The sequence below is a fragment of the Pleurodeles waltl genome, chromosome 8 (assembly GCF_031143425.1).
Source record: "Pleurodeles waltl isolate 20211129_DDA chromosome 8, aPleWal1.hap1.20221129, whole genome shotgun sequence".
Lineage (NCBI taxonomy): Eukaryota > Metazoa > Chordata > Amphibia > Caudata > Salamandridae > Pleurodeles > Pleurodeles waltl.
Genome location: NC_090447.1, coordinates 1,077,412,587 through 1,077,439,452, shown reverse-complemented (window position 1 = coordinate 1,077,439,452; position 26,866 = coordinate 1,077,412,587). Strand labels below are relative to the sequence as shown.

Sequence of the window (26,866 nt, the reverse complement as noted above, 5' to 3'; positions counted from 1 at the left end):
TTCGTCAACAAAGGTAGTGTTGCAGATAATCCAGCCTTCTTTACCATGAATGTATCCGTTAATTCACACAAGCTCAAAGAAATCTTCAATACCTCACACCACATTAGGGGCTATATGAATAAGTTAGTGACTTTCGGTAATGCTGTGGTAGATATTCATGTAATTTCAGATTCCTCACCTTGTGTGACCCCAGGTGCGAGACTAGATGCAGAGATTCTTCAAGGTATTGCTCCTGCGTGCCATTGGTGGCTTCCGGAGGCTACGCACCTCTTCCGTCCTGCCCCCAAAGTGACAACAGAGACTCAGTTAAAGTGCCACCGCTGCGCAGACCTTAGTTTCTTTTTTGACTATATGCGCCTGCGAATGTGGAGCTGGATAACTGATCAGATGTGACAATGTGTAGATCTCTAGATGGCGACCTTTTTATGCATGGAATGAGGGACCATTCCACAGAACAAGAGCAGTGAACAATCTGAATTTAGATAAAGTATCCACCAGAAACAGCCATCACTTATGGTAAGGAAATTGTTGTTCTGATGCATACTTCTAACCGCAGATTCCATACCTGTAGAATAGATACCAAAGCAATACCTACCCCGGTGGTAGGTCTCTGGAATGACTAACACATCTGACAGTTTAGCCTGCAAAAGGTCCATGTCACAGTGTCACACTAAGCAACAAATTTATCCCAGCGCAAAAAGATTTTGAATAGAGATGTCTGGCCTCAGGATAGCAACCACTTTTTCAGGTGGTAGATCAAATGTAATTTCCACTGGTCAATAACCACACATGAAGATGTAAATTGTGCAGGCCCGGGTATAGGACCCTGCCCTGCTGCTGCCACAGAAGATCCAACCTAGGCGGCAGCCTGATCAGAGAACAGATGCTCACGCCCAGAAGGTCTGGATACCACACTCTTCTGGCCCAAACTGGAGCCACTAGGATGATTTGGGCCTGGTGGTTCTTGATCTTCATAAGAACTCGGAGCAGGAGTGAGAGTGGCAGAAAGGCAACCAACAGTCTAGTACATCACTTTAGGTGGAATACCTCTTTTGGAGAGCCTTCTTGAGATCTCCAATGCACATAATTGTTGACACTGCATTCTCTGCAATAGCGAAGATATCGAACCAGGGATCTTGCTATTGCTGGAAGATGCCTTGCTCCACTTCCTGGTGTAGCTACCATTCGTGACCTGTTACGTGCCGCTGGTGGCGTTTGTCTACCCTCTCATTTGAAGATCCTGCCATGTGGAGTATGATCAGGGAGATACCCAAGCGATTCCACCAGGTCCAGAGGGGAAACGCCTCTTGGCAGAGAGCCTAGGAACCCACCCCACTTGCTGGAGTGGTGTTGCCTTGATGGATGGCAGGAATTTCTTCAATGCAAACTGCATGGCCTGCAACTCCTACAAGATGGAATAGAGGCGGGTCTCTGCTAGAGACCAGAGTCCTCTGATCTCCACCTCTCCCAGAAGACCTCCCAAATCCATAAGTGACAAAGCTGCCACCACCATCAGCTCTAGAAAGGGTACAAAGAGAGGTCTGCAGCTGGTTCTTTTGCAGATTAACAGCCATCACTGAATATTTCTTGCAGTTTTCCTCTGAAACCTGGATGGAATTTGACAGTTTCCCCTAGTGCTGGGCCCACTATGATTTCAGAACCCACTGCAGAGCTGGATGTGCCACCCGGCATGGTCAATGAGCAGGATGCAGGAGAACAAAAGGCAGAGATGCCTCAGAGTCATCTTCACTAACACCCAGGACCAAGGCTGAAACATTGGGATCATAGCCCAAATATCCTAGACTCGCTGACCTGGAGGAAAGGCCCAAAAGTGCACCACATGCAGGATCTCTCCAATGAAAGGGAGCCTCAGCCAAAGTGTCAGGTATAACTTTGGCACATTGATTGTCAATCCCAATAATCTAATGAGGTTCCCAGTTATCTTGAGATGGTCCATGACTGTCTATAGCGAACCGCCATCAAAAGCCAAACACTGAGGCGGGGAAGACTGGTACCCCAAATTCCAAAGGCATGCTGCATCCACTGGCATCACCTTCATAAACACCTAAGGGGAACTGCTAGGGCCATAAGGGAAGCACATCAAAAATGCTTAAGGCCCTTCTTGAACCACAGCCAACAGCTGTAGGTCTGCAGGACTGGTATACAGAAATAGGTATCCTGCAGGTCCACACCAACTTCCAAACTCCTGGATCAAGAGCATAAGAACCTTGGCCCCTGTGAGCATCTTCAATTTGTCCTTGAACAGGAAGAAATTGAGAAGTCAAAGATCTAAAATAGGTCGCGCCTGGAGGCTGCTGCAAGATAGTCTGGGTACTGGGAAGTTCACTGTCCATGCAAGCCTGAACACGCTCTGCTGGATCCTCTACACCGACCCCAAATGCCTTGAGGGTGTGGCAAGACTGAAGAAGCTTGAAAAGCTCATAGATCTCATACATGTACCACGCTAGTGCCAGCTGTCCTGACTAAACAGTCATGTCTAGTCCTGACCGTATCATATACTTGGCCACATCCTGACCATCTTGGATGGTCAGTGCCAAGTTGGTGCGAAATTCTTCTGGGACTGCTGGCAAGATCTCAGTGACCATGGACCATAATTCATATACGGACCTTCCCAACAGACAGCTGGTGTTGACTTACCCGAAAGTAACTAGCTGAAGAAAACATCCTCTTCCCAAATGCCTCAATTATTTTTGACTATCTGGGGCATAGTAGGAAAGGAATTGGTGTTAACCGTGCTAGGGGAGGCCTGTACTAACAGGCTCTCGGGAGTAGGGTGCAGCGTGAGGAAAGCAGGGTCACCCTAAACAGGTCTGTGATAACGTGCCACCAGTCGGCTCACCTGACTGACCAACACTGAGAAGCCCAGGAAGGGAATATTTGTGATTATTAAATCACAAAAGCAACAGATGGCATGGCCATGATAAGGCTTAACAGGAGGTCGACTTACAGTAGAGTTTTATAAGATAATTAAGTCTCTGGTGGGTTAGTTGCTACACAGTCTGGAGAGGCATCTGTTAGGGAAAGCCTTCAGCTTATTATAATGTTTGCGAATCGCACAAATTCCCAAACTCAATAGGGATCTGTTGAAGTACTCCAATTACAGACCTATAATAATACCATTTTTGATTTAACCAAACTAGGTTGGATTCATACTGGGACGCTAATCCAGCAAGCATCTGCTGATCCGCTTACATCTCCTTTGGCAACTTAAAGATAAGGATGATAAAGAGGCTGTAATATTCGACACCCAAAAGGCATTTGATCACATTGAATGAGCTTATTTGTTCTGCATAATGGCTATGCTGGGACGAGGGCAGTGTTTAATTAAAGATCTGTGGCTATACAATAGCCCGATTGGTGTAACTAATTGTGGTGGATTCTTATCCTCACATTTGAGAGTGCAAAAAGAAACCAGAAAAGGCTGTCCTCTCATCTCTTTTGTTCTGGCTGGCCCTATAGTCACTGCCCTCCATAAAAACTGTAATAAATTCAGCATCCACAAAATTGTGGAGGATTAGAGGACTACATATCATGTCAATGACATTCTGGTAACACTTTTCAATCCTGGTTCCTTTGATCTGGGTCTGATGTCCTTAATTGGCTTGTGTTCAAGTTTTCAGGGAACTGGATGTGTAACAATTGGGGTGTACTTTAAACAGAGATATCAACATGCCAAGACAATTCTTCTGTATTCCCTGTCTGGTTACTGAAGGACCCTGCTTTTGTCTTACTCGACTCTGTCTCTGGGTGTGTTGGGGGTACAGTGCCTGCTTCAAATTGGATTTCAGTGTAAGATGTGGGAGACACTGGGGATGTCCCTATGTCACTCCCACAGACACCCTGCCCTCAGTGTCCAAACAGGAACTACTGAAAAAGAGGATAGGGCTCTCTTCTGGGAACTTTTAACTTATTGGTTATGGTGTGCCCAGGTGTCACCTCCACCCCCTAGCTGGTGCCAAACAAATGTGGCACCGCAAGGCACCTTTGTCAGAAAAGTGCTGAACTTCTGAAAGGAAACTGGCACCTGTCAGAATGACCTCGGGAGGTTGGACACCCTTCCACTCGAAATTCAAGAACAGAAAACTTTCCAAGTATTTCAAGGCTGATCCCCTGAGTGGCTCCTGCAACATATAAAAGCTGAGGAAGACGCTCCTGTAAAGAATCTCAGATGACCAGTGGCAACTGTTCAGACTGAGATTCTTGAGGGTTTGCAAGTGTATTCCTATAGTGGTTTGGGCAATGTAAGAGGATGTCTCAGTTTATGGTGTACACCTATGGTGTGACACCCTATACTGAGTCAATGGAAACCCTTAGTGTCCTTAGTGATAATGTTTTGGTGCCTAGATAACCAAAGCTCTCTACGGGTAGGTGTGGAGAGCAGCTCAGGCTTATCAAGGACTGTAAAGCCCTTACAATACCACAGTAGTCAGTCATTGATTGTCACACAAGTAAGAACCACACCAGGTGTTGCGAAAATTAAGTCTTCTTTATTACAACAATTCTACTACACTAACATTGGTATATCTTCACTTACAAAATATACACTTAGAAACAAGCATGAAAAGCATAGAAATACACAGGACCCTATTTGGCAGAGAGGATTGGGGGGGGGAAGAGTCAAACCACTTACTAAGAAAGTGGTATAAGAATGGAGGTGCCCAACCACGGTAAGAGTGTTAGAATCTCAATGACTGGGGTAGTAAGGAATTGCCAGAGGTAAGTATCAGAAATCCTACAGACGCCTGGGTGCAGAGTAGTTATTAGCCTATGGTGTCCCATAGGCTAACACAGGACCGTGGTGGTCGGATTTTAACAGATTAAGGACCCTTCCCAGAGGACCCCAAGGAACCAGTTGGCACAAAGAAGGTTGGATAGTACACCCAAATGTGGATACCCAGAAGACTGGAGTACCTACACCAAGGAACACAGTTGCATAGGGGTGAAGTGACATCAGAAACTCTTGTTGGTGTCAATGGGAGCCTCTGCTGTCCAGCTTCTGTTGCGACCCCTGAATCAGATGGGTGGAACCCAAAGATGGATTCCGATTGTGAAGAACCTGAAAAAGAAGTGGATAGTGTTGAGACCAGTCCGAGAAGCCCAGGCGGCGCAGGTAGGCAATGCCCACCCTTTTGGAGGTGAAGTTCCCGCAGGACAGTGAAGGAAGAAGTCCAGCTGCAGAGTCCAGTGGATGCAGGATTCCTTTGAATCGCCCATGGGCTGTCCCACTTCGGTCGTCAGGTTGCAGGCAGATCAGTGGCCCACAGGACCATTAACACGCCTTGGCAAATGCAAATAGTTGTTGCAAGGAAGATTGTAGATTTCTGAGGACCAGCAAGGTCCTAGTGCTTGACCCTTGGAAGGGTGTCAGGACAGGCTTTCAGAAGGAAGGTAAACGAGACAGAGTCGGAGGAGCCCCCACAAGTGACCCACTTGCAGCAGGCACAGAGAGTCGCAGGGAGGCCTCAGCAGCACAACAAAACAGGAGGCCCACGTCGTTGGAGCTGCAGAGTGGAAGCTGAACTTGGAGTTGCACGGTGGTGGGGGCTGTGGCTTCTTGGAGCGCGGAGATCCCTGGGAGGAAGAGCCAACAAGCCTTGGTAAGAATAACAGTTGCGGTACACAGGGGTTCTGTTCCACTGGCTGCATGCAAGGACCACAGACTCCCAAGTTAGTAAGAAGCCAAGTTGGACCATCACCTGTATTGCACAGCCTTTCAATGTCTGCGGGACAGCAGGATCCACCAACCGGTTGTTGCTGTCTTAGGGTGCCTGCGGATGCAGGGAAGTGACTCCTTCACTCCAAGGAAGATTCTTTCTTACTTCTTGGATGGAGAGTCCTTGTGACCCTGGAGGATGCACAGCCATGGTTGTTGCAGAAATCTTGCAGGAGCTGGAGAAACAATGTTGCAGTGGGAGCCCTCCCAACTGGATACAGGCTTGTTTCAGTTACAAAAGCAGACCAACAGCAGATCTGGAGGCAAGGAGCAGACGCTGTCTTGTAGAGTTTTGCTTGACGAATCGGAGGACCCACCCTCGGAAAGCCCTTAAGTAACCCTAAAAGGGAGCTGGTCTCTATTTGCAGTGACCCACCTATCAGAGGGGGTCAGGGAAGTTTCCAAGATGGCAGAATCAACTGGCCACCTGGCAGAGCTCTGTGCACCTCCCTAGGCGAGAAGCTGGACGGGGGGGGTGGGGTGGACACTCCCCTGCCCTTTATGTGGTTTTGCGCCAGAGCGGGAACCCAGGGTTCCTGTACTGGTACTAACCGGTTTATGCAAGGAGGGCACCAAAAGTGCCCTTCACAGCAGTCTGGTGGTGCTCAGACGCCACCACACCCCAGCCAAGAGACACCCATTTCAAAGGGAGAGGTGGTCACACCTCTCTTTTACAGAAAATCCTTTGTTCTCTCTTCCCCTGCTCAAGTTAAGCTCACCAACAGGAGGGCAGAACAGTGCCTAGGGCCAGCAGCAGTGCGGGCTGGAATGCAGACCTGGCAAGGCTGTACAGGCAGAACTGGGGGATCCTCTAGGGAACCCCCAGAGTACATGGTATCCTGCAACTAACACTGGAAGCTGTGTACTTGCATGTTTCCAACCTGATTATACCAAACATGCCTAGGTTTGGAGAAACCATTATGTAGTTGAACCTCGTCTTGACCAGTGTCCACTACATACCTTAAGATGTCTTCTCTGCACTTACAAAGCCCAGAGTCTGGGGGTTGTAGGGGCACCTCTGCTCATGCAGGGGTACCCAGACACTTAGGAACACGGAACAACCTGCCCCTGGGCTGAAGGGCCTACCAGAGTGGTGACTTACAGTGTCCAAGTGCAGTGATCGCGAAATAAGGTAATACTTATATATAAAGTGAAAGGTGCATGCAATGGCAGGCCTGCAGGCACAGTTTGCATGGACTGGGTACATACATGCTGCAGCCCATGGGAGATCCCTCGTGTACCAACACCGTGGGTGCCTAAGTACCATATGCTAGGGACTTACATGGGTGCACCAGTATGCCAATTGTTGGGTGTGTAAGTTACCAAACAACCGATTTAGAGTAGAGAGTACAAACACTAGTGTCTGGTTAGCAGGATCCTAGTGTAATACAGTCTAACACATACCTACACGAGGCAACAAGTGGGGTAACTATGTCAGAAGGATGCTACTTCCTATAGGCACTAAAAGAACTTTGGGTACTTTTTGAAAAACTTTTAATTGTGAGCACCAGAGCTTCATAGGAACTGACTGTGAAAAGTATCCAAACAGCAGCTCTACAGCACTGGATTTAATTTCAAGTTTATCTCACACTGAAAAGAGTTTGCTTAAAAAAAAAAAAAAACACAAAACAAAGTCTATTTTCAGACTGGCTCTTAAACGCTTTTATTCAAACTTCCCTACTTCCAGGCCCTAGTGGGGCAAATGTACAAGTTACTTACCTTCGGTAACAAAATATCTGGTAGAGACATATTCTAGTTGCAGATTCATTACCTTAGAGTTTCGACCAGGTGTCAGACTGGATCCAGAGATTTTTCTTCGAGCAATACCCTTGTGCGTCAGTAGGTGGCGTCTGTCGACTCCGCAGGCGTCGTAGGCATCGTGGTCGCCGTGATGACGTCGGGAGTAGTACATAGACGCCACCCTCGCACAGTGACGTCAGTTTCTTTTAACGACTTTCCACGCCAGAGCTCAGAGCTGCTAAGAACACTGAGATTGGTGCGCCAGAGCTAAGGACCTGAAAGGGGGGAATCCCTGTCCCTAGAAATCATATCGCAAGCGGGGAGGATGGGTGGGCAGTAAGGAATCTGCAACTAGAATATGTCTTTACCAGATATTTCGTTACCGAAGGTAAGTAACTTGTACATCTGATAGAGACTTCTAGTTGCAGATTCCTTACCTTAGAATAGATACCCAAGCAATGCCATCCTCGGTGGTGGGCTACGAACTAAAATCATACTAGAAAGTCCTGCAGGACCGAACAACCAAAGTAGCCAACCCAACGGACCTGACTGTCCAGGCAGTAATGCTTAGCAAACGTATGCAGGGTTGCCCACTTAGGTGCCTGACAGATGTCCAGGACAGGAACTCCGCGTGCTATCGCAGTGGATGCAGCAGTTGCTCTGGTAGAATGAGCCCGCAAGCCGTCAGGAGGTTGCTTTTTTTGCCAAAGCGTAGCACATTTTGATGCAAAGAAGCACCCATCGAGAGATGGTACGCTTTTGCACCGCTTTCCCTTTCTTCGCACCCAGATAGCCAATAAAGAGTTGATCATCCACCCAGAAATCTTTAGTACGATTGAGGTAGAACGCCAACGCTCTTTTTGGGTCCAGATGGTGGAGTCTCTCCTCCTCATGGGAAGGATGTGGGGGTGCGTAGAAGGTAGGCAAAGTGATGGGCTGGCCTACATGAAATGGTTTAATCACCTTAGGAAGGAAGGAAGCCCTGGTGCATAACACCACTTTGTCAGGGTGCACAGACAAGTATGGAGGCTTTGAAGAAAGGACCTGAAGATCACTCACCCTGCGAGCAGAGGTGATAGCGACCAGAAAGACAGTTTTGAATGTGAGGAGCCGCAAGGGACAATTATGCATTGGCTCAAAGGGGGTACACATCAAGTAAGTAAGTACAAGATTAAGGTCCCACTGAGGCATGATGAAAGGAGTGGGAGGAAATAAGTGGGTGAGCCCCTTGAAGAACCTACTCACAATAGGAGATTTAAAGAGTGAGGGCTGATCAGGAAGCCTAAGAAAGGCGGAAATGGCAGATAGATACCCTTTAAGGGTGCCCAATGCAGAGCCCTGCTGGGCTAAAGAAAGAATGAACAGAAGAAAGTCTGAAAGAGGGGCAGACAGGGGGTCAACAGATTTGTTGGTGCACCATGCCCCACATTTATTCCAACGACAGGCATATACAGTTTTAGTCGAGGGACGCGTGGCTGCCAAGATAACATTACAGACTTCGGGTGGAAGGGCAAATGCTGTCAACTGTCGCCGCTCAATCTCCACGCATGAAGGCGGAGGTTGGACAGGTTCGGGTGGAGGACTGTCCCCTGCTGCTGCGACAGAAGATCCACCCGAAGAGGCAGTCTGAGTGGAGGATCGATGGACATGCTCCATAGCTCTGGATACCATACTCTCCGTGCCCAGTCCGGAGCCACAAAGATGACTTTGATCCGGTCGACCCTGATTTTCTTGAGAACTCTGGGGGAAAGGAGGCCGGAGTTCCACTCGAGACAAAAAGCATCTCCAAGCGAGTGACGCCTTGGAAACTCCAACGTGCAAAACAGCTGACATTGCACGTTCTCTGTGGAGGCGAACAGATCTAACCAAGGCTCTCCCCAGAAAGAGACCTTGCGCCACCTCCGGATGGAGACGCCATTCGTGATCGACAGTGCATCGGCGGCTGAGTTCGTCTGCCCTGGCGTTGAGAGAGCCCGCCAGATGTTGAACCATCAGGGTAATGCCCTGATGTTCCAGCCATGACCAGAGGCGTAGTGCCTCCTGACAAAGGGTCCCGGACCCTACCCTGCCTTGTTTGTTTGAGTAGCACATGGCGGAAGTGTTGTCCGTGAACACCTACACCACTTTCCCTTTGAGAAAGAGAAGGAATGCTTTCAGCGCTGGTCTGATCGCCCGGACCTCCAGCATATTTATGTGGAGTCCCGACTCCGCCGGAGACCAGAGGCCTCTGATCTCCGCCTCTCCCACAATAGAGAGATCTGGGTGGGGAAGGGAGAGGGATTTGCCATTGACCCAATCGGGATTCGAAAGCCACCACTACAGGTTTTTCGCAGTTCCCTCCGAGATCTGGACCATCTCGGAGAGATTTTCCTGATGCTGCGCCCACTGGAACTTCAAGTCCCACTGCAGAGCCCGCATTTGCCACCTGGCATGTGTTACCAGCAGGATGCAGGAGGCCAAGAGGCCCAGCAGCCTCAGAGTCTGTCTCATCGAAACCCAAGACCAAGGCTGAAAGATCGGAATCATAGCCTGAATGTCTTGGACTTGCTTTTTGGGAGGATAAGCTGTCGGCAGGGAACCCTAAAGCCCCTCAGCCGAACCCCTTGGGCCCGAAGGCGCCATATCGGGGTCGGCACACCCAAAGATGAGGTGCATGGCCTCGTAAAACTAAGTTGGGCGGGTGTCGCTCTGGGAAACTCTGGGAAGCGCGGAGTCGACCCAGACGTAGGCTCCAAGGACGGAGGCGTAGTGCGTGGATGCTCGTCCCGCGTCGCATCGGCCGAGAGACGGGGTGAAGTCGGAGAGCGATGGGACTTATTCAACTTCTTCTTCTTCTTCCCTTGACCCGAGGACTTCGAAGAAGACGAATGGTGATGGCTCCGCGACCGATCCCGAGACCTTCCTCTCGAGCGAGACCGGGACCTACGCGGAGTCGAGTGCTGGGCCGCCATCAGCTTTAGGGACCGCTCCCTCAAAGCCTTCGGATGCATTGCCCGACACTCGGAGCACGACTTCGGGTCGTGGTCGCGCTCGAGGCACCACAAGCAAACACGATGAGGATCCGTCACCGACATCATCCAATGGCAGTCCTCACAAGGCTTGAACCCGGTCTTCGGGGACATCCTTGACGCACCAAGTGTCGCACCAAAAACTTTCGACAAAACGGTCGAATTCGGCCAAAAAATAGCCTAGGATAGCTCTCTTCGGATCAGCGTGTGGCGCAGAAAGAAAATAACTGACATCACTGCGCGAGGGCGGCATCTATGTACTACTTCCGACGTCATCTCGGCGACCACGACGCCTACGGAGTCGACCAACGCCACTTACCGACACGCAAGGGTATTGCTTGAAGAAAATTCTCCGGATCCAGTCGGACGCCTGGGGGAAATTCTAAGGTAAGGAATCTGCAACAAGAAGTCTCTATCAGATGTACTTGTTGTATCTAGCCCACTTTCTGTTGCGGTCAGCCTCTAATAGCAGCTAGGTGGTCTACTGCAACCATTAGCTGCCATTGGTGATTTGGGGAGCTATTTTCACTTAAATCTTTAAAAATTCATATCCCAGGATCCTCTTATTGGATTCTTGTCATTTTGCTTATTAAAATGTTCTCTAGTTTCATAAACGGAGTGAGTTTTTTTGGGTTTCTGACTTTTTAACAGTTTTGATACTTCAAAATATGTACACATTTTCTTTAAGTTAAGCCGGTCTACTCTGTGCCACAGATACTAGGGCTTACGGTCAGGTTTAAATTACTGAAAGGTTTGACTGTTCTTCATAAAACAGTGACTTTACTTGTGGCGGACACCAAACTATCTCATAAAAAAGAACACTTTCTTTCATTGCCTCTGAGGAAGAGCAAAGTACTCAGCACTTATGTTTTGAGCTCTATGGGCTGCATTCAGGTGAGTGCTTTTAATACACTGAAAAGTCAAGTTGTTCAAAAGAACAGTCATAGGTGCAATATTCTCAATACAAACTCTGTCAAGTCGGCGTTCAGTTGCCCAAGCAAGAGTAAAGGCAAATGCCCAACCGTGAAAATGAACAAGAACCAAAGTTGCAACCTTTGAAGTTAATGGAGGGGCCAAGAACAACCCAAAAGGAAGGTTAAAATGGTATTGTTGATCTCCTAAAGTAAACCTTAGGAATTTCCTGTATCGCTGAGCAACTGGAATATGAATATGTGCATCTTCCAGGTGTAAGGAGCCTAACCAATCTTGACTCAGCAGAGCTGAAAGGATATTAAGAAGATTAACCATTTCAACTTCTGTTTCTTAAAGAACCTGATGAGAAACCTCTGTTCCAATCTTGGTCTTACACCTCCCCCTTCATTAGGTATAAGAAGGTAAATAGAATAAAAACTGTGTCCTCTTCGAGAGCCAAAGTCCACTTCAATAGCTCCCTTTGCCAGACATTCTGCTACCTCTTTCACCGAGATGTATGCATAGGGGCTAGAGAGGGAGGGATGTGGAGAAACAGCTGGAGCTCTTCAAACAAATGGTCAAGAGCAACCCTTGGTAATAACAAGGCCCGTTGGTCTGAGGCGACCCTCTACCAAAGACTCAGAAACCTCAACAACCATCCTCCGACTGAGGAAGATGAGGAGTCCATGACTGCTTTTTCCTAAACCTCTGCACGCAAAAAAATAGCTGCTGCTGTGTCTTTAACGAACAAGTTACTTGACTTTGGTAACACATTATTTAGTAGAGACAATATCTAGCTGCAAATTCCTTACCTTTGAATTTCTTAAGCATCAGACTGGAACCAGATGATTTTTGCGTGTACAGTACCCCTGCACGTCAGCAGGTGGCGCTGATCTGCTCTGTGTGGCGTCATCAGAATCGTCTGTGCCTGAAGTGACGTCATTGTCACCTATATAGGTGCCACCTTCGCACACTGACATGAGTCACTTTTCATGACTTTCCATGCCAGGAGCGCGGAGACATGAAGTGCACTGACAGTGGTGTGTCTGGACTAGGAAACTGAAAGAGAGTTTCCTTAGCCTTTGAAATCTGTCTGCAGAGCAGGAAGGATGGCTGGGTCGGTAAGGAATCTGTGGCTAGATATTGTCTCAACCAGACAAAGAACTACAGAAGGTAAGTAACTTGTACATCTGATAGAGACATCAAGCTGCAGAATCCTTACCTTTGAATAGATACCCAAGCAATACCGACTCTAGCGGGGGGCTGCAGACAATTTTTCCAATATAAGAAGTAATGCAGGACAGAATGGGTGAAATGCCCGTCACTGCGGACCTGACTGTCCAGGCAGTAGTGTTTGGTAAATGTGTGCAGTAATGCTAATGTTGTTGCCTGGCAGATGACCAGGACTGGGACTCCACATACTAATGCAGTGGTCGTAGGTTTACAACCTGGTCGAATGAGCCCATAAGCTCTCAGAAAGCTGCTTTTTGGCCAGTGTGAAGCAGATTTTTATGCAGAGAACAATCCAGCGTGAATTGGTTAGTTTATGCACTGCCCGACCTACCCCAAGAAGAATTGGTCGTCCACCAGGAATTCTTTTGTGTGGTCCAGATAGAACGACAACGCTCTTTTTGGGTCCAGACAGTGAAGTCGCTCCTCCTCTGTGGAGGGATGTGGAGGCGCATAAAGAGCGAGCAAAGTGACAGGTTGGCCCACTTGAAATTATGTCACCACTTTCGGGAGGAAAGAGGCCCTAGTGCAAAGCAGAAGTTTGTCTGGGAAAACAGCCAGGAATGGATGCCTGGATGATAATGCCTGCAGCTCACTCACATGTCAAGCAGATGTTAATGGCACAAGAAAGGCTGCCTTGATGGTGAGCAGCCAGAGGGGACAATTATGAAGAGGCTTGAAAGGAGCTCACATTAAGAAAGTGAAAATCAGATTAAGGTCCCACTAAGACATAATGAGGGGTGAAGGGGTTAACATATGTACAAGTTCTTTTAGGAATCTATTTACCATAGACTTAAAAAAAGAGGGATGGTCAGGAAGCCACAAGAATGCAGACACAGCAGAAAGGTAACACTTAAGAATACCCAAAGCAGAGGCCTGCTGGGAAAGGGTGAGAATAAAGAGAAGAACATGAGAAAGAGAGGCAGAAAGAGGATTGATAGCCTTTTCTGTACAATAATTTAGACATTTCTTTTATCAGCAGAGTGTATACAGTCTCGGTAGAGGGATGCCTGGCTGTCAGAATGATATTACAGACTTCAGGAGGAAGGTTGAAAGCTGTCAACTATCACTGCTCTATCTCCACGCAAGAAGGTGGACAAGTGACAGATTTGGGTGGAGGACCTGCTACTGCGACAGAAGATCTTCCTGAAGTCTAATCGGAGGATTGATGCTCAAATGCAGAAGCTCGGAATACCAGACTCTCCAAGCCCAATCTGGAGCCACAAGCATGATTGGGGCCTGGTTGTTCCTGATCTTCTTGACTACGCTCAGCAGCAGTGGTATGCGTGGAAAGACGTACAGTAGGCCTGAGCTGCACTCGAGATATAAAGCATCTCCAAGCAACAGCCTCCTTGGAAGCTTCCATGCACAAAACTGCTCACATTGCACGTTCTCTTCAGAGGCAACAGATCTAACCAAGTGTAGGAAGCCGACTCTCTATATGTTGTACTAAAAAGAAGTACACCGTGCAGAATGTCCAGTGGATCCCAAATTGGTTTACGGAGGCAAAAGTAGATAATACTAATGCTCTCTTTTATGGTAGTGTGGACGAACAGGTAGGCTTATCGGAGGGCAGTGATAAGCATTTGTTGTACTAACAGAGGCAATTAATGAGACACACACTGAAAGAATAAATCAGAGACCAAATTAGAAAAATAACACTTCTTTTTGTATATGTTTTGAAAGCAGGAACTTAGGTAAAACGTTTAAACCTGTGCGCCTTTAAGCACAATGCAATTCCATGGATGGAAATGTCAGAGATGCATGGAGATAGTTACAGCTTCAACTTCAGGGTTTGGAGTTGTAATGAGCCAAGGTTCAAAATACTACCAGCACTTCACTGGGAAGCACACAGGTTTCACAGAGACCAGGGTGCTAGTGAGGTTGTACCTGAGCGTGCTGTGGTGAAGGTGGGGCACCTAGAAACAGGCTGCACAGGTGGACTTGAGGACAAGTCCGAGAGCTCCCAAATGGGGGTTTGGGTGGCAAGGGGTCTTCGTGCAAGGGAACACAGCCAGTTCTTCAGTAGCCGGGCCAGGCAGCTCAAGTGCAGAGTGGTTAGGGTGGCCGGAGTGGTGCGCAAAGTTGCTCCTCACGGTTAGGGGCCAACAGCTGGCAGGGGCCCAATCAGGACTGCTGGGCCACTCACAATGTGGGTCTCAGTGGTGCTGACGTCCCTCAACAGCTGCTCAGTCTTGGTGCAGTTGGAATCCAGACTTGACTCTCACTGTTGGTGGTTGGTTGAGGGCGTCCGGTTGCCTTGAGATTGGTTCTGCACAGTTCTGGTTGGTCCTGGTGTCTTCAGACTTGGTGGGGAGGCAGATCTGGTCCTCCCAAGCACGAGTACCTTCTAGGGTTGCCTGCAGCGTCGATCGGGCCAAGGAGCTAAAAGGCAGTGGCCAGACTACTTTTCGGTACCTTCGGTCTGCAGGGAAGTAGCTCTTCTGCTCCAAGGCAGACTGGAGGCGATTTTCCAGGTGCTGGCAGGCTACGTGAGGCTTTGGTAGTTCTCCAGCTCGCAGGATGAGCCACTCTGTTGCTATTGTCACGAGAGTTGCGAGCAGGCAGGGTTTCGCACCAAAAGTTCTCTGATCTTCTGCTGTTTTTGTCAGGCAGTGACTCTTCTTTGACCTTCTTCTCTTGATCTGTCAAATCTGAGTTCTTGGGTTCAGGGGTGCCACTTAAATACTCAATATACGGGCATTAAAGGAAGTGCCACGTAGCAGCCAGTGGGTTGCCTACTTTTAGGGTGTCTACATCCTCTATATGACCACTTTCAGTGGGAAGTGGGCATAACCCTGACCTTAGAATGCTAATTACACCCAAGACAAGGTGGAGGAACCAGAAAAGTGGTGTCCGCATCAGCTAGTCCACCTTAGGGTTGGGACTGGCATGATGTGGGCACATCTCCTAATTTTACTAGTTTTCCTACCTGTTGGCTGCCAAAAAGTGGGGTCCGACAGGGGGGTGGTCCTCTCCCCCATCTGGAAAGACTTGGGTTGCATAAAAAAGGTGGCTTAGCCTTTAGAGCTTCCCACCCTGGAATGCTCATCCTCATGAAGGAGGTGTCAACACCTCTGCCCAGAGCAGACTTAGTTCCTGGTCTCCACGAGCATAGGCTCTTACCTCAGGAGGTCAAGAACACGTCTATATTGGCTGAACTAGTTGAGACCAGTCAGTTAACACACTAGCAGTCAGCAGGTTTTTCATGGGGCACCTCTAAGGTGCCCTCTGGATGCATGCTTTAATAAATGCATCACTGGAATCAGTGAGGGTTTATTAATACGAGATGTTTGATACCAAACATCCCTATGTTCAGAGAAGCCATCATGCAGCTAGGGAAATCATATTTACCAGTGTCCAGCACATGTATTTAATCTGGCTTCCCTGTCAACTTACTATGTCTACGAATTGATAAAGACATAGCAGGGTCATAACTGCTCATGCAGCTATGTCCTCACATGTGATATAATGCACCTGGCCTTAGGACTGGAAGGCCTTCTGTAGGGGTGACTTCTATCATAAATATCATATGCAGTGGTAGGGGACCTGGCACACAGGGATGTGTAAGAGGTCGTATTTTCACTTTTGTCTGTACCAATAGCAGCACTGTGTGTGTTTGGTGAAGGGTCCCTCAGGGTGGCACAATTCGTGCTGCAGCCCTAAGGGGCCTTCTTTAGTACCTCAGGCCCTAGGTACCAGGGGTACTATTTACTAGGGACCTAGAGGGTGGTAATGGTTGTGCCAATTGGGAGAAACAACAGTAGAATTTCAGGAAGAGATCTGGCACTGGGGACCTGGTTAGCAGGAACTCAATACACTTTCAGTCGAAATCTCATCATGTACCAGGCAAAAAGTGGGGGTAACCATGCCCAAAACGGCGATTTTCTACATGTATGCATTCTGTAACATGAATAAGTGCTACATTTTCTAAATCCTGAGCTGGTTTTCTAAAATTAGAGTATGATCCTAAGTAGACACACTCAAACTGATTAATAGTAACCATTATGTTTGGAAATGTATACCGATCACAAAACAATGGTGAAAAAAAATGAAATACAACCCATTAAGCAATAATATTTTATATCTACTATTTTAGTCCTTCTAAAGATGTTGACATACATTCCAGTCTGTTGACATGTTCAGAGCTTTTGCATCAGTAGACATTCGCAAATTGGTGTACGTATTCCATAAATTGGAATGTATGAGTTGTAGTTGGTACTGGAGATGTTTAATACCACTGGGGACTAAGGCCTTCCTTTAAACACACCCTGTAAGAATATGCACTCGACCGTAAACACTCGTATTCACCCAGGAGTAACAAATTTGTCAGTAATCATCACACCTGGGTTTTTCTCAATACATAATTTTTAACCGGATGCCCCATCAGAATTTGTGCGGGGAGAATAGTCTTGCACCTCAAATGTGGTAAATGCCCAATATCACTGTGTTATTCCCCATTACAAGATGTGGAATTCTGAATGGGGAATTCATATCGCACCCCACGGACTAGTATTTATCATGCAAGTTATTACTGTATCAAAAACCTGCCATGAGCCACGATAAGCCAGTGAATATTCTCAAAAGTGGCCCACAAACTGTTTCTGTAGCCATGGTCTCAAAAACGCTAATGCTGACACCGACTATGTCGCAAAGTAAGAAACAATTCACACATAGACATGATGGCCAGTATGCATTAGTGGAATTCTACAGTGTCTGTTAGTTTAGAAGAGAAAAATAGAGTTTACCTCTTTTTGGACCAAGCAACTGTTTTTTCTTTTGCTGTCTTTCTAGCTTTTCTTTTTCAGCCTTCTCCTTTGCTAATCTGGCACGCCTCTGCTTTTCATCTGCTTCCCTTCTTCTCATGTTTTCCTTTGATGCTTGCTGCAACAGATCAAAATGAATTAATTAATCGAAACCAAAAGCTTACGCATGGCTGTTCATTGTACACGTTTGTGATACATGTGGAGAGTTTTAGTAGCAGCGGCGGCGGCACTGACTTGGTAGAAAGCACGAACCTTTCATCACCAGGATGGGAGGAGGGATGGAGTCATCAGGTGGCGGAATGAGAGTCGATGCAGCCAATGGAGACTGAGGTCTTCTTGCATGCAAGTGGGTGTAATATGTAGGAGGGAATGTTCTGGAATCTCTGAGAGTTCGTCTAGAAAGCCTTCGTGTGAGACAGATAACTGGAGGCAACAAGCAGAACAATATCTAGCGTTGACTAAACACGGACACTAACACAGCCGTTATGGAGGTCAGCTTGGCTGGGGCAATCGGAGTCCGAGCAGTTAATCTTTCAAGGTGTGAGAGGCAGCAGAAGAAAAATAGTCCAGGGATCTGGTTACGCAGTAAGTGGGTGGCGTTATGGGTTACCAACTCAGGTAGATGAGTTAGGGTATGAGTTAGGACTACACTCTATTGACGAGGAGTCATGCCTGCGCCAGACAAAATACCCGCAGTCAAGTAAGAAGGCTACACGCTCTTCAGTAGGTAGTCCAAGGTACGAGGGTGAGGAAAAGAGGGTGGGGAGAGGAGGCCTCTTTAAATGGAAATTAAGGACCTCATTTATGAGACCAAAGTAGGCCACAAATCATGCCGCCTGCTTTAATAGATTGCTTTCTTTAATGAATGCCTTCGGCAAAGGGTGTAATGCGCATGGTGTGAATGTGTTATGATATGCGTTGCATACCATAACAAGCACATTTCATTTCTTTTAAAGTTTTGTGTTCTATAACCCATAAATAGCTTTTAACTGTTTTTTTCAGTCAATCGCTGGGGTTTTTAAAGCCATAATACTATTGGCCATGTGCAGCAGGTGCTGGCTTTGGGGATGACCTGCCAGGTCATGCCCATGTGTCCTACAGGGACTTCACAAACCCACAGCCTCAACTGGCTTATTATTCTCTTTTCTTTTTTTTTAATAAAAATGTATTTATTTCTGAAAACGGCAAATTTAGGAAAAATTTGGCCTTTGTCTTAATACAACACGGCAGCCGCATAATTAGCCTCACATTTACAAATACAGAGTGGCAAATTAGCTTTTTTCCTACTTCCACTATACATCCCCGTTCATGTCACAAAGTGGCTTTGCTGAGAGTTTTTTCAACTGTGCAAAATCCTAAACTTTGATGAATATGGTGATTTTCAAGATTGGCTGATGAAGGGGTTCATAAAAATGTCTGCAATCATATCTTTAAAAAAAAATCAAATCTGACTGGCAGAATTAATTAATTTAGATTTATAATATACAAAAGTGATAACCCTTTAAAGCCTATTTTGAAGTTTTATGCAACTAAAACATCTGGAGATATTTATATGACGTCACAAAATAATGCTTTCTTAAAGTTCTACAAGTCACAGTAAGGCTGCCGTCATTCCAATCAATTGTTTTCACTTTAATTGGGAGCAAAATTTCCTATAGTAGCTAAAATGGTAAAAAACATTTTTTGCACCCCCTCCCAATAAGCTTTTTCCTGTGTACAGAACTGCTGGACTTTAGATGCTTACACTAAGCGAGTGTCAACTGTTGTGCTTATCTGCTGATTTGTTCTTGGTAAATCAAAAAAAGCCTTTACAAAGAACTTATGAACCATAATCAAACAACGACTAGAGCCACTATGTAAAGCAATGTATATCTATATTTACAACCACACCCGCCCACCCACCCACTGGTGTAGCCAAAAAATTAAAGTAAACCCAATTTGAACCAAAGCTGTTATGGCACCAAGCAAGCGAATCAAATCATCACAATCCTCCCCAGAAGAGCTTGTCTCTTCCATCAAAGCAGCTATCCATTAATCTTTTCATCCTTTATTCAACTTGCTGATAATCACCATTACAATTTTACATTCTGTTACCCATTCAATCTTTCATCCAGCATTCAGTGTGTCACCATTCCTTCCATCTGTTAGCCCATCCATGTCCACTCATCTTCAAGCCTATCCAAACATATCCATGCCCTTTGATCCGCCATCCTATTGCCCCTCCATCCTTTCACTCACCCATCCTTTGACTCGACCATCCACCATTCAACCCATCTATCCACTCATCCATTTACCCTTTCACTCATCCATCCATTCATTCATCTACTCATTTGTCCATCCATTCACCCTTTCATACATCCATACTTGTATCCATCCTTTCACTCATTCATCTGTTTACCCTTTCACACAGCTCATCTATCCATCTACCCTTTCACTCACCCATCCATCCTCTAATCACTTTTATCGCCCACCAGCCCACTCATCCATCCATTCTCCTCTCTTTCACTCATCCATCTCTTCACTCACTCATTCATCCATGCATCTATCACCTTTTCACTCACACACCCATCCAGTATCCATCCACCTTTTCACACATTCATCCATTCATTCATCCATTATCCCTTTCACTCATCCATCCTTACCTCCATCCTTTCACTCATTCATCCAGGCATCTATCCAACCACCCCATCACTCATTTATCTACCCATTCTTCCATCCATCCCTTCACTCATCCATCCACCTTTCATTCATTCATCCACTTCACCCCCACAAACACACGTGAACATTTAATAAAAAAACGGCGTGATTATTTCAAAGTGAAACCTAGAAACCTCTGAAATTTGTCTTTCGTTGTCATGTACACAAAACATTGATCGCCCTTCTCGATGAAAACCCCAAATCACGCTCCACTTACGAACTAATAACATTCAAAAGACAACATAACTTAATAACACACATCGGTAAGTAACATATACCCTAATAAAAAAGTATTATATGCATAGTGAAATCTCTAATGGTGAGGTGATATGTAAAGTTACCAGTGTCAACTGTGATGCATCTTTCACAAAATGAGTCATTTTGCAGGCGACTTATAGTTTTCAAGGCAGTTGCAGAAGTTATAGTTTGTGTAGCAGACCAGAACTGCCGAGTTTTAGAGAGCTTTACATTTTAGAACAACATAATTTTAACTATTTTTTTCAGTAACCTAAGTAGGAGAGGGCGAAATTTTCTGTTCTGCAGGCAAAATTGGCAGAATTTTGCTGACTCCACGTTACGTTTTTAACACAGAGTTCTGGCAAAAGTCCTCCAATTGCTGCGTGTGTGAATTTTTTTATCGCACGCGGCTCCAAAGCGATGAGTTGGTGACTCAAATGAGATTTGGTGTCCCCTAGCAAAAGTTTTGTTGTTAGGAGGACATCCTGCAAGATTTTTCCAATAGGGGGGTGGTTGTGACCATTCGCGGTCAGAAGGCTGCTGCTCGATAAGAAAATCTAATCAAGCAGCAGAAAAATCAACTTGAGTAGTTGCACCCTCTGGCATGCTGCCTGACGCCATTTGTGCTGATTTGTCAGCACGAAACACGCTCCCGAGCTAAATCACAGCACAAGCAGTGTGATGTGCTTATTTCCACCTGTTGGCAAAACTCTAGACTGTCACATAAAGGGAGCTGAGGTGTGCCTTACATATCACCAGGCTGATGGGTCTTCCTGAGCTAAAGTGGTGGGAGGAGCCAATACTTGTACCTGAATAGGGCTGTGTCTGTCCTCATACAACACAGTCTCCATCTCCCTGGAGTGTGTTTGGGGCCAGGGCAGGGTCTTGTGCACTACAAAGACTTCCCTTTGAAGGTTGCCTACTTCAAAGAAAGAAATGGGCATCAGTACTGGACCTCTGATCCCCACATAGTTAGAACACTTCTGGACAGAGGACATTCTGCCAGGAAGAAGAGTTGGATGCTGTAGGAGGGACTGCTACTCTGCCTGTTGCTTTGTTGTACTGGCCTACTGCTTGCGGCTTCTGTCCTGGGAGTGAAAGAACTGGACTTTGCTTTATACATCCTGCTTTCCAACGTTTTCCAAGGGCTTGAACTGGGCTTGCCTCCTGTTAAGAAGTCTCAGGGCCATCAAAGACTTCACCTACCAGTGCCTGGGCTCTCTTGTCAAGTGGTACCAGATCCAGTTCCTGGGCCCTTGGAAGTGATCTCTGGTGCAACCAAGAAGAAACTAAGTTCATGGACTCCAGATCGACTTCGGAACTGGTACCGCTCCCCGACTCCACGCTGCTGCCTGCACAGGAGCCGTGGTCCCTGCTGAGTGCAACAAACACAATCTGCCACACAGGCCCAAAGTCGCCGCAGCGCCTCCGAAGTTCTGGGTGGCGTGACCTTAACATGCAGGACTCTCGACTCCGCTGCAGCACCTGTGTTCCCATGGTGTGACTGCGACACTGCAAAGTCAATGCTTTGCATCTTGACCTGCTGGATTCATCGATCCCATCGGGTCAGAAGGAACCAGCGCCTCACCACCAACACCGCATCACCTCCCATTCAATTGTAAGGTACTGATGCCTCACCTCCCTTGCCAAGCAGTAAAGAACCAACACATCACCTCTCGGGTAGCAGTAAGGGACCGATGCACGCACCAGCTCCAGCAATGCCTCACCTACTCGACTCCGTGCAATGTCTGTTTCCTCATAGTTTTCCAAGATATTGTACCTCCGGTCCGTGCCACACCATGACAAGCCTGCACTTCCTTGTGAGTGGCATTGGACTTTTGGGAACAAATCTGTCAAGACGCCATGATAGCCCCAGTTGGAGTTATTGTGTTTCTAGGTACTTTAGTAATACAATCTTTAACATTTTTTTTTTTTTCTTGTGCTGAAACATGATTGATAATAATAAATTCAGATTACAAGGTATACAAATGTATTAGTTATTTCAAGCCAACTCACAACGTTTTGAAAAGTAATTATCTCAAAAACGTCTAAATGTATTTACACCAAACCACAAGAGCACTCTGACTCAAATTCTACTTTCATGCCAAGTTTGCTGTAGCGGACAGCAACATTTTATATGCAAGTTATTTTTTTTCCCCCCTTTCCACCCACCAACTTTTCTCCCCCTGGATAGAAGTGCATGGAAGGTAACATACCGAAATGTAGCCGGATACAATGAGTGTAATTTTATATGCTTATTCATAACATGTTATCATAATTATAAGGAAAACAAAGATGAAATGAAACAGTCAAGATCCACTGAGAAATATGAGAGAGAATACATTTATGACATTCTTCTATAGTTCTTGTTATGACTGACCAATGTCTTGGTGCCCTCTACTGAGGGAGAGCACAATGCAGACAACTAGGTACCAGGCTTGGGCAGTCATTTAACAAAAGTTTCTTCCAGAAATTACATCTATCTTTTGTTTTAAAAATACTACAGCTAAGAACTTTTCAATCCCTCTTCATTTTCTTTAAACTCCACTAAAGTTACTCTAGGTCTTCCATAAAAGTTGGTATAAAGAAGGTCATCTACATTGCTTCCTTTTTTTCATAAAGCACGGTGCATCTTGAGAAACAAAAACTACTGGTACTCACTGCGCCAGCTTCAGGCTACTGAAATTAGAAAATATACCAGGGAGTAATATCTTACAGAGAAGCAGTTTAAAGTTCCCCCCTTAATAACCGTTTGACCAGATTTATAATCTGAAATCTGATCCAGTTCATTTTGTGATGATTTCTTCCAAAGTGAATCACTACTGCAGTGCTGGGTTTGAAAACTTGGTGTGCATCAACACATCTGGTCTCCTCTTCATGGAATGTTTATAACATGTACACTTTTCAATGGATAATACAAACAATTCTGCTGGCTGCTTCTTGGCCAGCACACAGGAAATCTTGATGCAGAGAGCTATCCATCTGCATAGTCTACCTGCAAAGGGTTGGGTGCTAGCAGAGGGATAGAAGACCCACTCAAAGCTTAACTTAGAGGCACTAAATAAAGTACCTCGCATCGCAGCCCCTTGAAACCACTGCTGCACAATGCATCCTTTATGCAGGACCTCGCATGACAGCTCCTCTGAACACTACACATGGAAAATGCCAAACCAAATTAGCATAATAGAGTAAATGGTAGAAATACAATGGTACCAGAAATAACGAAATTCAATGAGTAGAACTAGAGATATAAAAATTATATCTTTTTTTTAGTGAAAATAGCACCGAGAAGCAGAAAGTGCCACTCGTGGTGATTTGGTCATGCTGGGCCAGGGGAAAGTCACAAGTTCAGGCTGACAGTGGTGGAGCTTAGGCCTGATACAGGGACTAGGTTATTTCAGCTGAAAAGTTACACTCCAAGGTCCGGTGCAAGAGGTCCATTTTCATTGGTGGGAGCTGTGAGGAGGAGGCATTCGGCAAGAAGAGCAGGTTGAGGAAGATCTGGCTGTCGCTGGAGCTTCGTGTTGGTGGAACATCACTGACGGTCACTGTCAGCACAAAGTGCAAGTAATGAGTTGCTGGTCGTCGCAGATGTTCGTTGTCGGTGCAAAAAGCAGGTCTTGCTGGTAAATCACACTGGTGGCTGTCGCAGGCAGCAGAGTCCTTGCAGCAACTTGCTTGTTTGCAATTGCTAGGAACCCAATCTTCAGGATTTTCACCTTTACTTTTAGGAGGACCTCTCGCTAATGCCAAACAAAGGTCCTAGACCTGGGATCACATCTTGGGGATCAAGACTCACTCCAGTTGAGGCCAGCAGGAGGGCTCAGGCAGGTACAGTTGGTCAGCTACAAGCAGACGAAGCTTGTTGTCTCCGTGTAGCCCGCACAGGTCACTCTGGGATCAAGCCAAGCAGGTCCAGTCTTCCTTCTTCAGACAATAAGCCAGTCCTTCGAGCAGCGCTATTGTTCTGGCAGCAGGGCAGTCTTTCTGAAGCTCCCACAGGTCCAGGAATGTTCTGATGAATGGTTCTGACGGTCATCTTTTTGTACCTGGTGGCAGCTTTTGAGTGAGGGAATTCCCTGAACTAGCCTAAAAACTGGTTCTGGTCCGTTCTTCCACTTCCCCTGGTTCTGGCTCTAAACTGTCCACAGGGAGAAAGGCAAGGACAGGCCTTGGGTCAGGTACGTTTGTGAGTGTTATGGGGAAGGTCCTTTGAAATGTAATCACGGCAGGTTACAGCTACCCCCCACCCCAGCCATCCTGCCAGGAAGTCTCTCGCCCAGCTATAGTCAGCTCCCACTGGTCACTGTCTGGGCCAATGTACGTTCTTGATGGGGGTAGGGGCATTAATAGGCCCAGGAAGATGGAAACTCCTAGAAAGGTCTTGCAAACGTTGGGAAGGAAAATGCCAACTTTTTCAAAGTGACATTTTCAAAATCATAATATAAAAATTTGACTTTGTGGTTAAAGAATATTTTTAATTACAATTTGAGTGTAAACCATGTTTATCCATCTGCTCCCAGTCTGAAATTAGCACTTATTAAATGTAATAATGTAGCCCATAGTTAGGATATGGGAGATGTAGGCCTCAGAAGTTTTTCATTGCCAGGACATATAAAACTTAAACCCACATGCCCTATTTTTTAAATACCATGCACCCAGCCCAATAACCCTTTAGGACCTACCTTAGTGCTGACTTAGAAGTATTAAAAAGAGAGGTTTAGACTTGGCAAAAGCTTAGCAGGGGCAGGTCGGAGACATGTTTAAAAAGGCTACTTTAGTGGGTAGCACAATGAGGGCTGCAGCCCACTGGTAGCATTTACCTTACAGGCCCTGGGTACATGTAGTATCATTTACTAGGGACTTACAAGTAAATTAATTGTGCCAATTAGGTGCAGTTCAATTTTAGCATGTTTGAAGGAGAAAGCATATGCACTTTAGCACTGGTTAGCCGAAGTAAAGTACATAGAGTGTTAATGGCAACAAAAACAAAGTCAGCTAAATTCAGGGAGTGAAGGCAAAAATGTCGGAGAATGTCAGGTCATACATGTCCCTTTCTTGGCTCTGGAGAACCACACAGAAAGCCGGTTGCAAGCATGTCGTTCCTTGGCACGCTAAATGTAAAAGCTTATAGCTATTTTGGAATCCATTTGATGGAGCCGCTTCTCTTTTTTTGAAAGGTGATGGGAGACAGAAAACACTGGCAGAGTGAAGGATTGTACAACATGAAACAAACTCAGAATGTTTGGAAAGAATAACCAGTCCTCTTCACCAATTTTGGGGAAAAAGGTGGTGTATGGCAGTTGCACTGATAGTGCTTACAGTTGACAAACTGACATAATTACGATGAGGAAAACAGTAGTCAAAGTCAAGAGAATCAGCGTGCAACTATGCATCAGCTCAAAGGGTATATGCTTGTGAAACGTAAAGACCAAGTTATGGTCCCCAGTGTGGCTTGGAGGAGAACATGTGTCAACCCTTTACTAAATCTCATCACAACAGGAGACTGAAACAAACACAGTTGGGTCTGGTAAATGTAGAAAGGCCACAAGGGCTGACAAATTACCTTCCATGGTGCCCACTGAAAGGCCCTACTGGGCCAAAGATAAAACAAATAAAAGGATGTCGGATAGGTTTGCTTGCAAGGAATCAGTTTTACAACCACCACGTCATGCCACAAATTTTCCCCTAGCACTTGGCAAAAATGGATTCTGTGGAAGGGTGCTTGACAGCAATTATGACATCTACCATCTCAGGCAGTAGATCAAACACATTCAGTTGCTGCTTATGCCCTCAAGGTCTGGGTACCACACTCTTTTGGCCCAATCCGCAGTCTCTAGGGTGACTTAGGCCCAGTTATTCTTGATCTTTTTCAGTACTTGAGGCAGAAGAGGGAAAATGTACAGGACTCTCTTGTTCCATTCCAGTCGGGTTGCACCTCCTACTGAGTGTGCCTGCAAATGCTCCAACACGCAAAACAATCAACATTGCACGCTCAACTGTTGCAAACAAATCTAGCCAGGGGGTCTTTACACTCACCACCTCACATCTGCTCAGTTCGTCCACTCTGGCATTTAGGGATTTCTCCAGGTGGTTCCTGATCATGGCTGGCCCCATAGCCCAACGTCAGGGGAAGACAGCAGCTTAGAGAAGAACTTCCGCAAAGAAAAGTGAAATTCTGGCATAATCATAATTCCAAAATCCTAAAAGCCCCATAACATCAGTACGAATCTGAGCGGCCACTGGGAAATCTCCTGGTCGAGCAAAGAAAATCGTGAGAGAGAAACAGCAGTGGTCAAGTCAGTAATTTGTGAGGCTCAGTGACCCAGGTAGGCCACACTGTTCCGGGAGCATCGGCATGGTTGGAGTGTTGCAGACGTACACGGAGCCCGGCCTTGTGGTGAGACGGGCAGCGTCCCCAGATTAGGTGGTGGTGCTAAGACAGCCAATGATATTGACAGGGGCCTTTTGGAGTTAACTACAACAGCGGGGTTGCTGGCAGTCTGAGGATGGCCTCCATCAACCAGCCCTGGTAGGTGCAG

At 46.3% G+C, this 26,866-nt stretch overlaps 1 protein-coding gene across 4 annotated transcripts in view; it reads right to left on the bottom strand.

Moving 5' to 3' along the window:
• Window positions 1–26,866, bottom strand: part of DIAPH3 (diaphanous related formin 3) — a 1,960,340-nt gene that overhangs the window by 418,230 nt on the left and 1,515,244 nt on the right. For all 4 annotated transcript variants that reach the window (XM_069205304.1, XM_069205305.1, XM_069205302.1 and 1 more), the window contains one exon: window positions 17,373–17,508. In XM_069205304.1, the coding sequence (XP_069061405.1) occupies window positions 17,373–17,508 (136 nt within the window). The remainder of the gene's footprint in view (window positions 1–17,372; window positions 17,509–26,866) is intronic.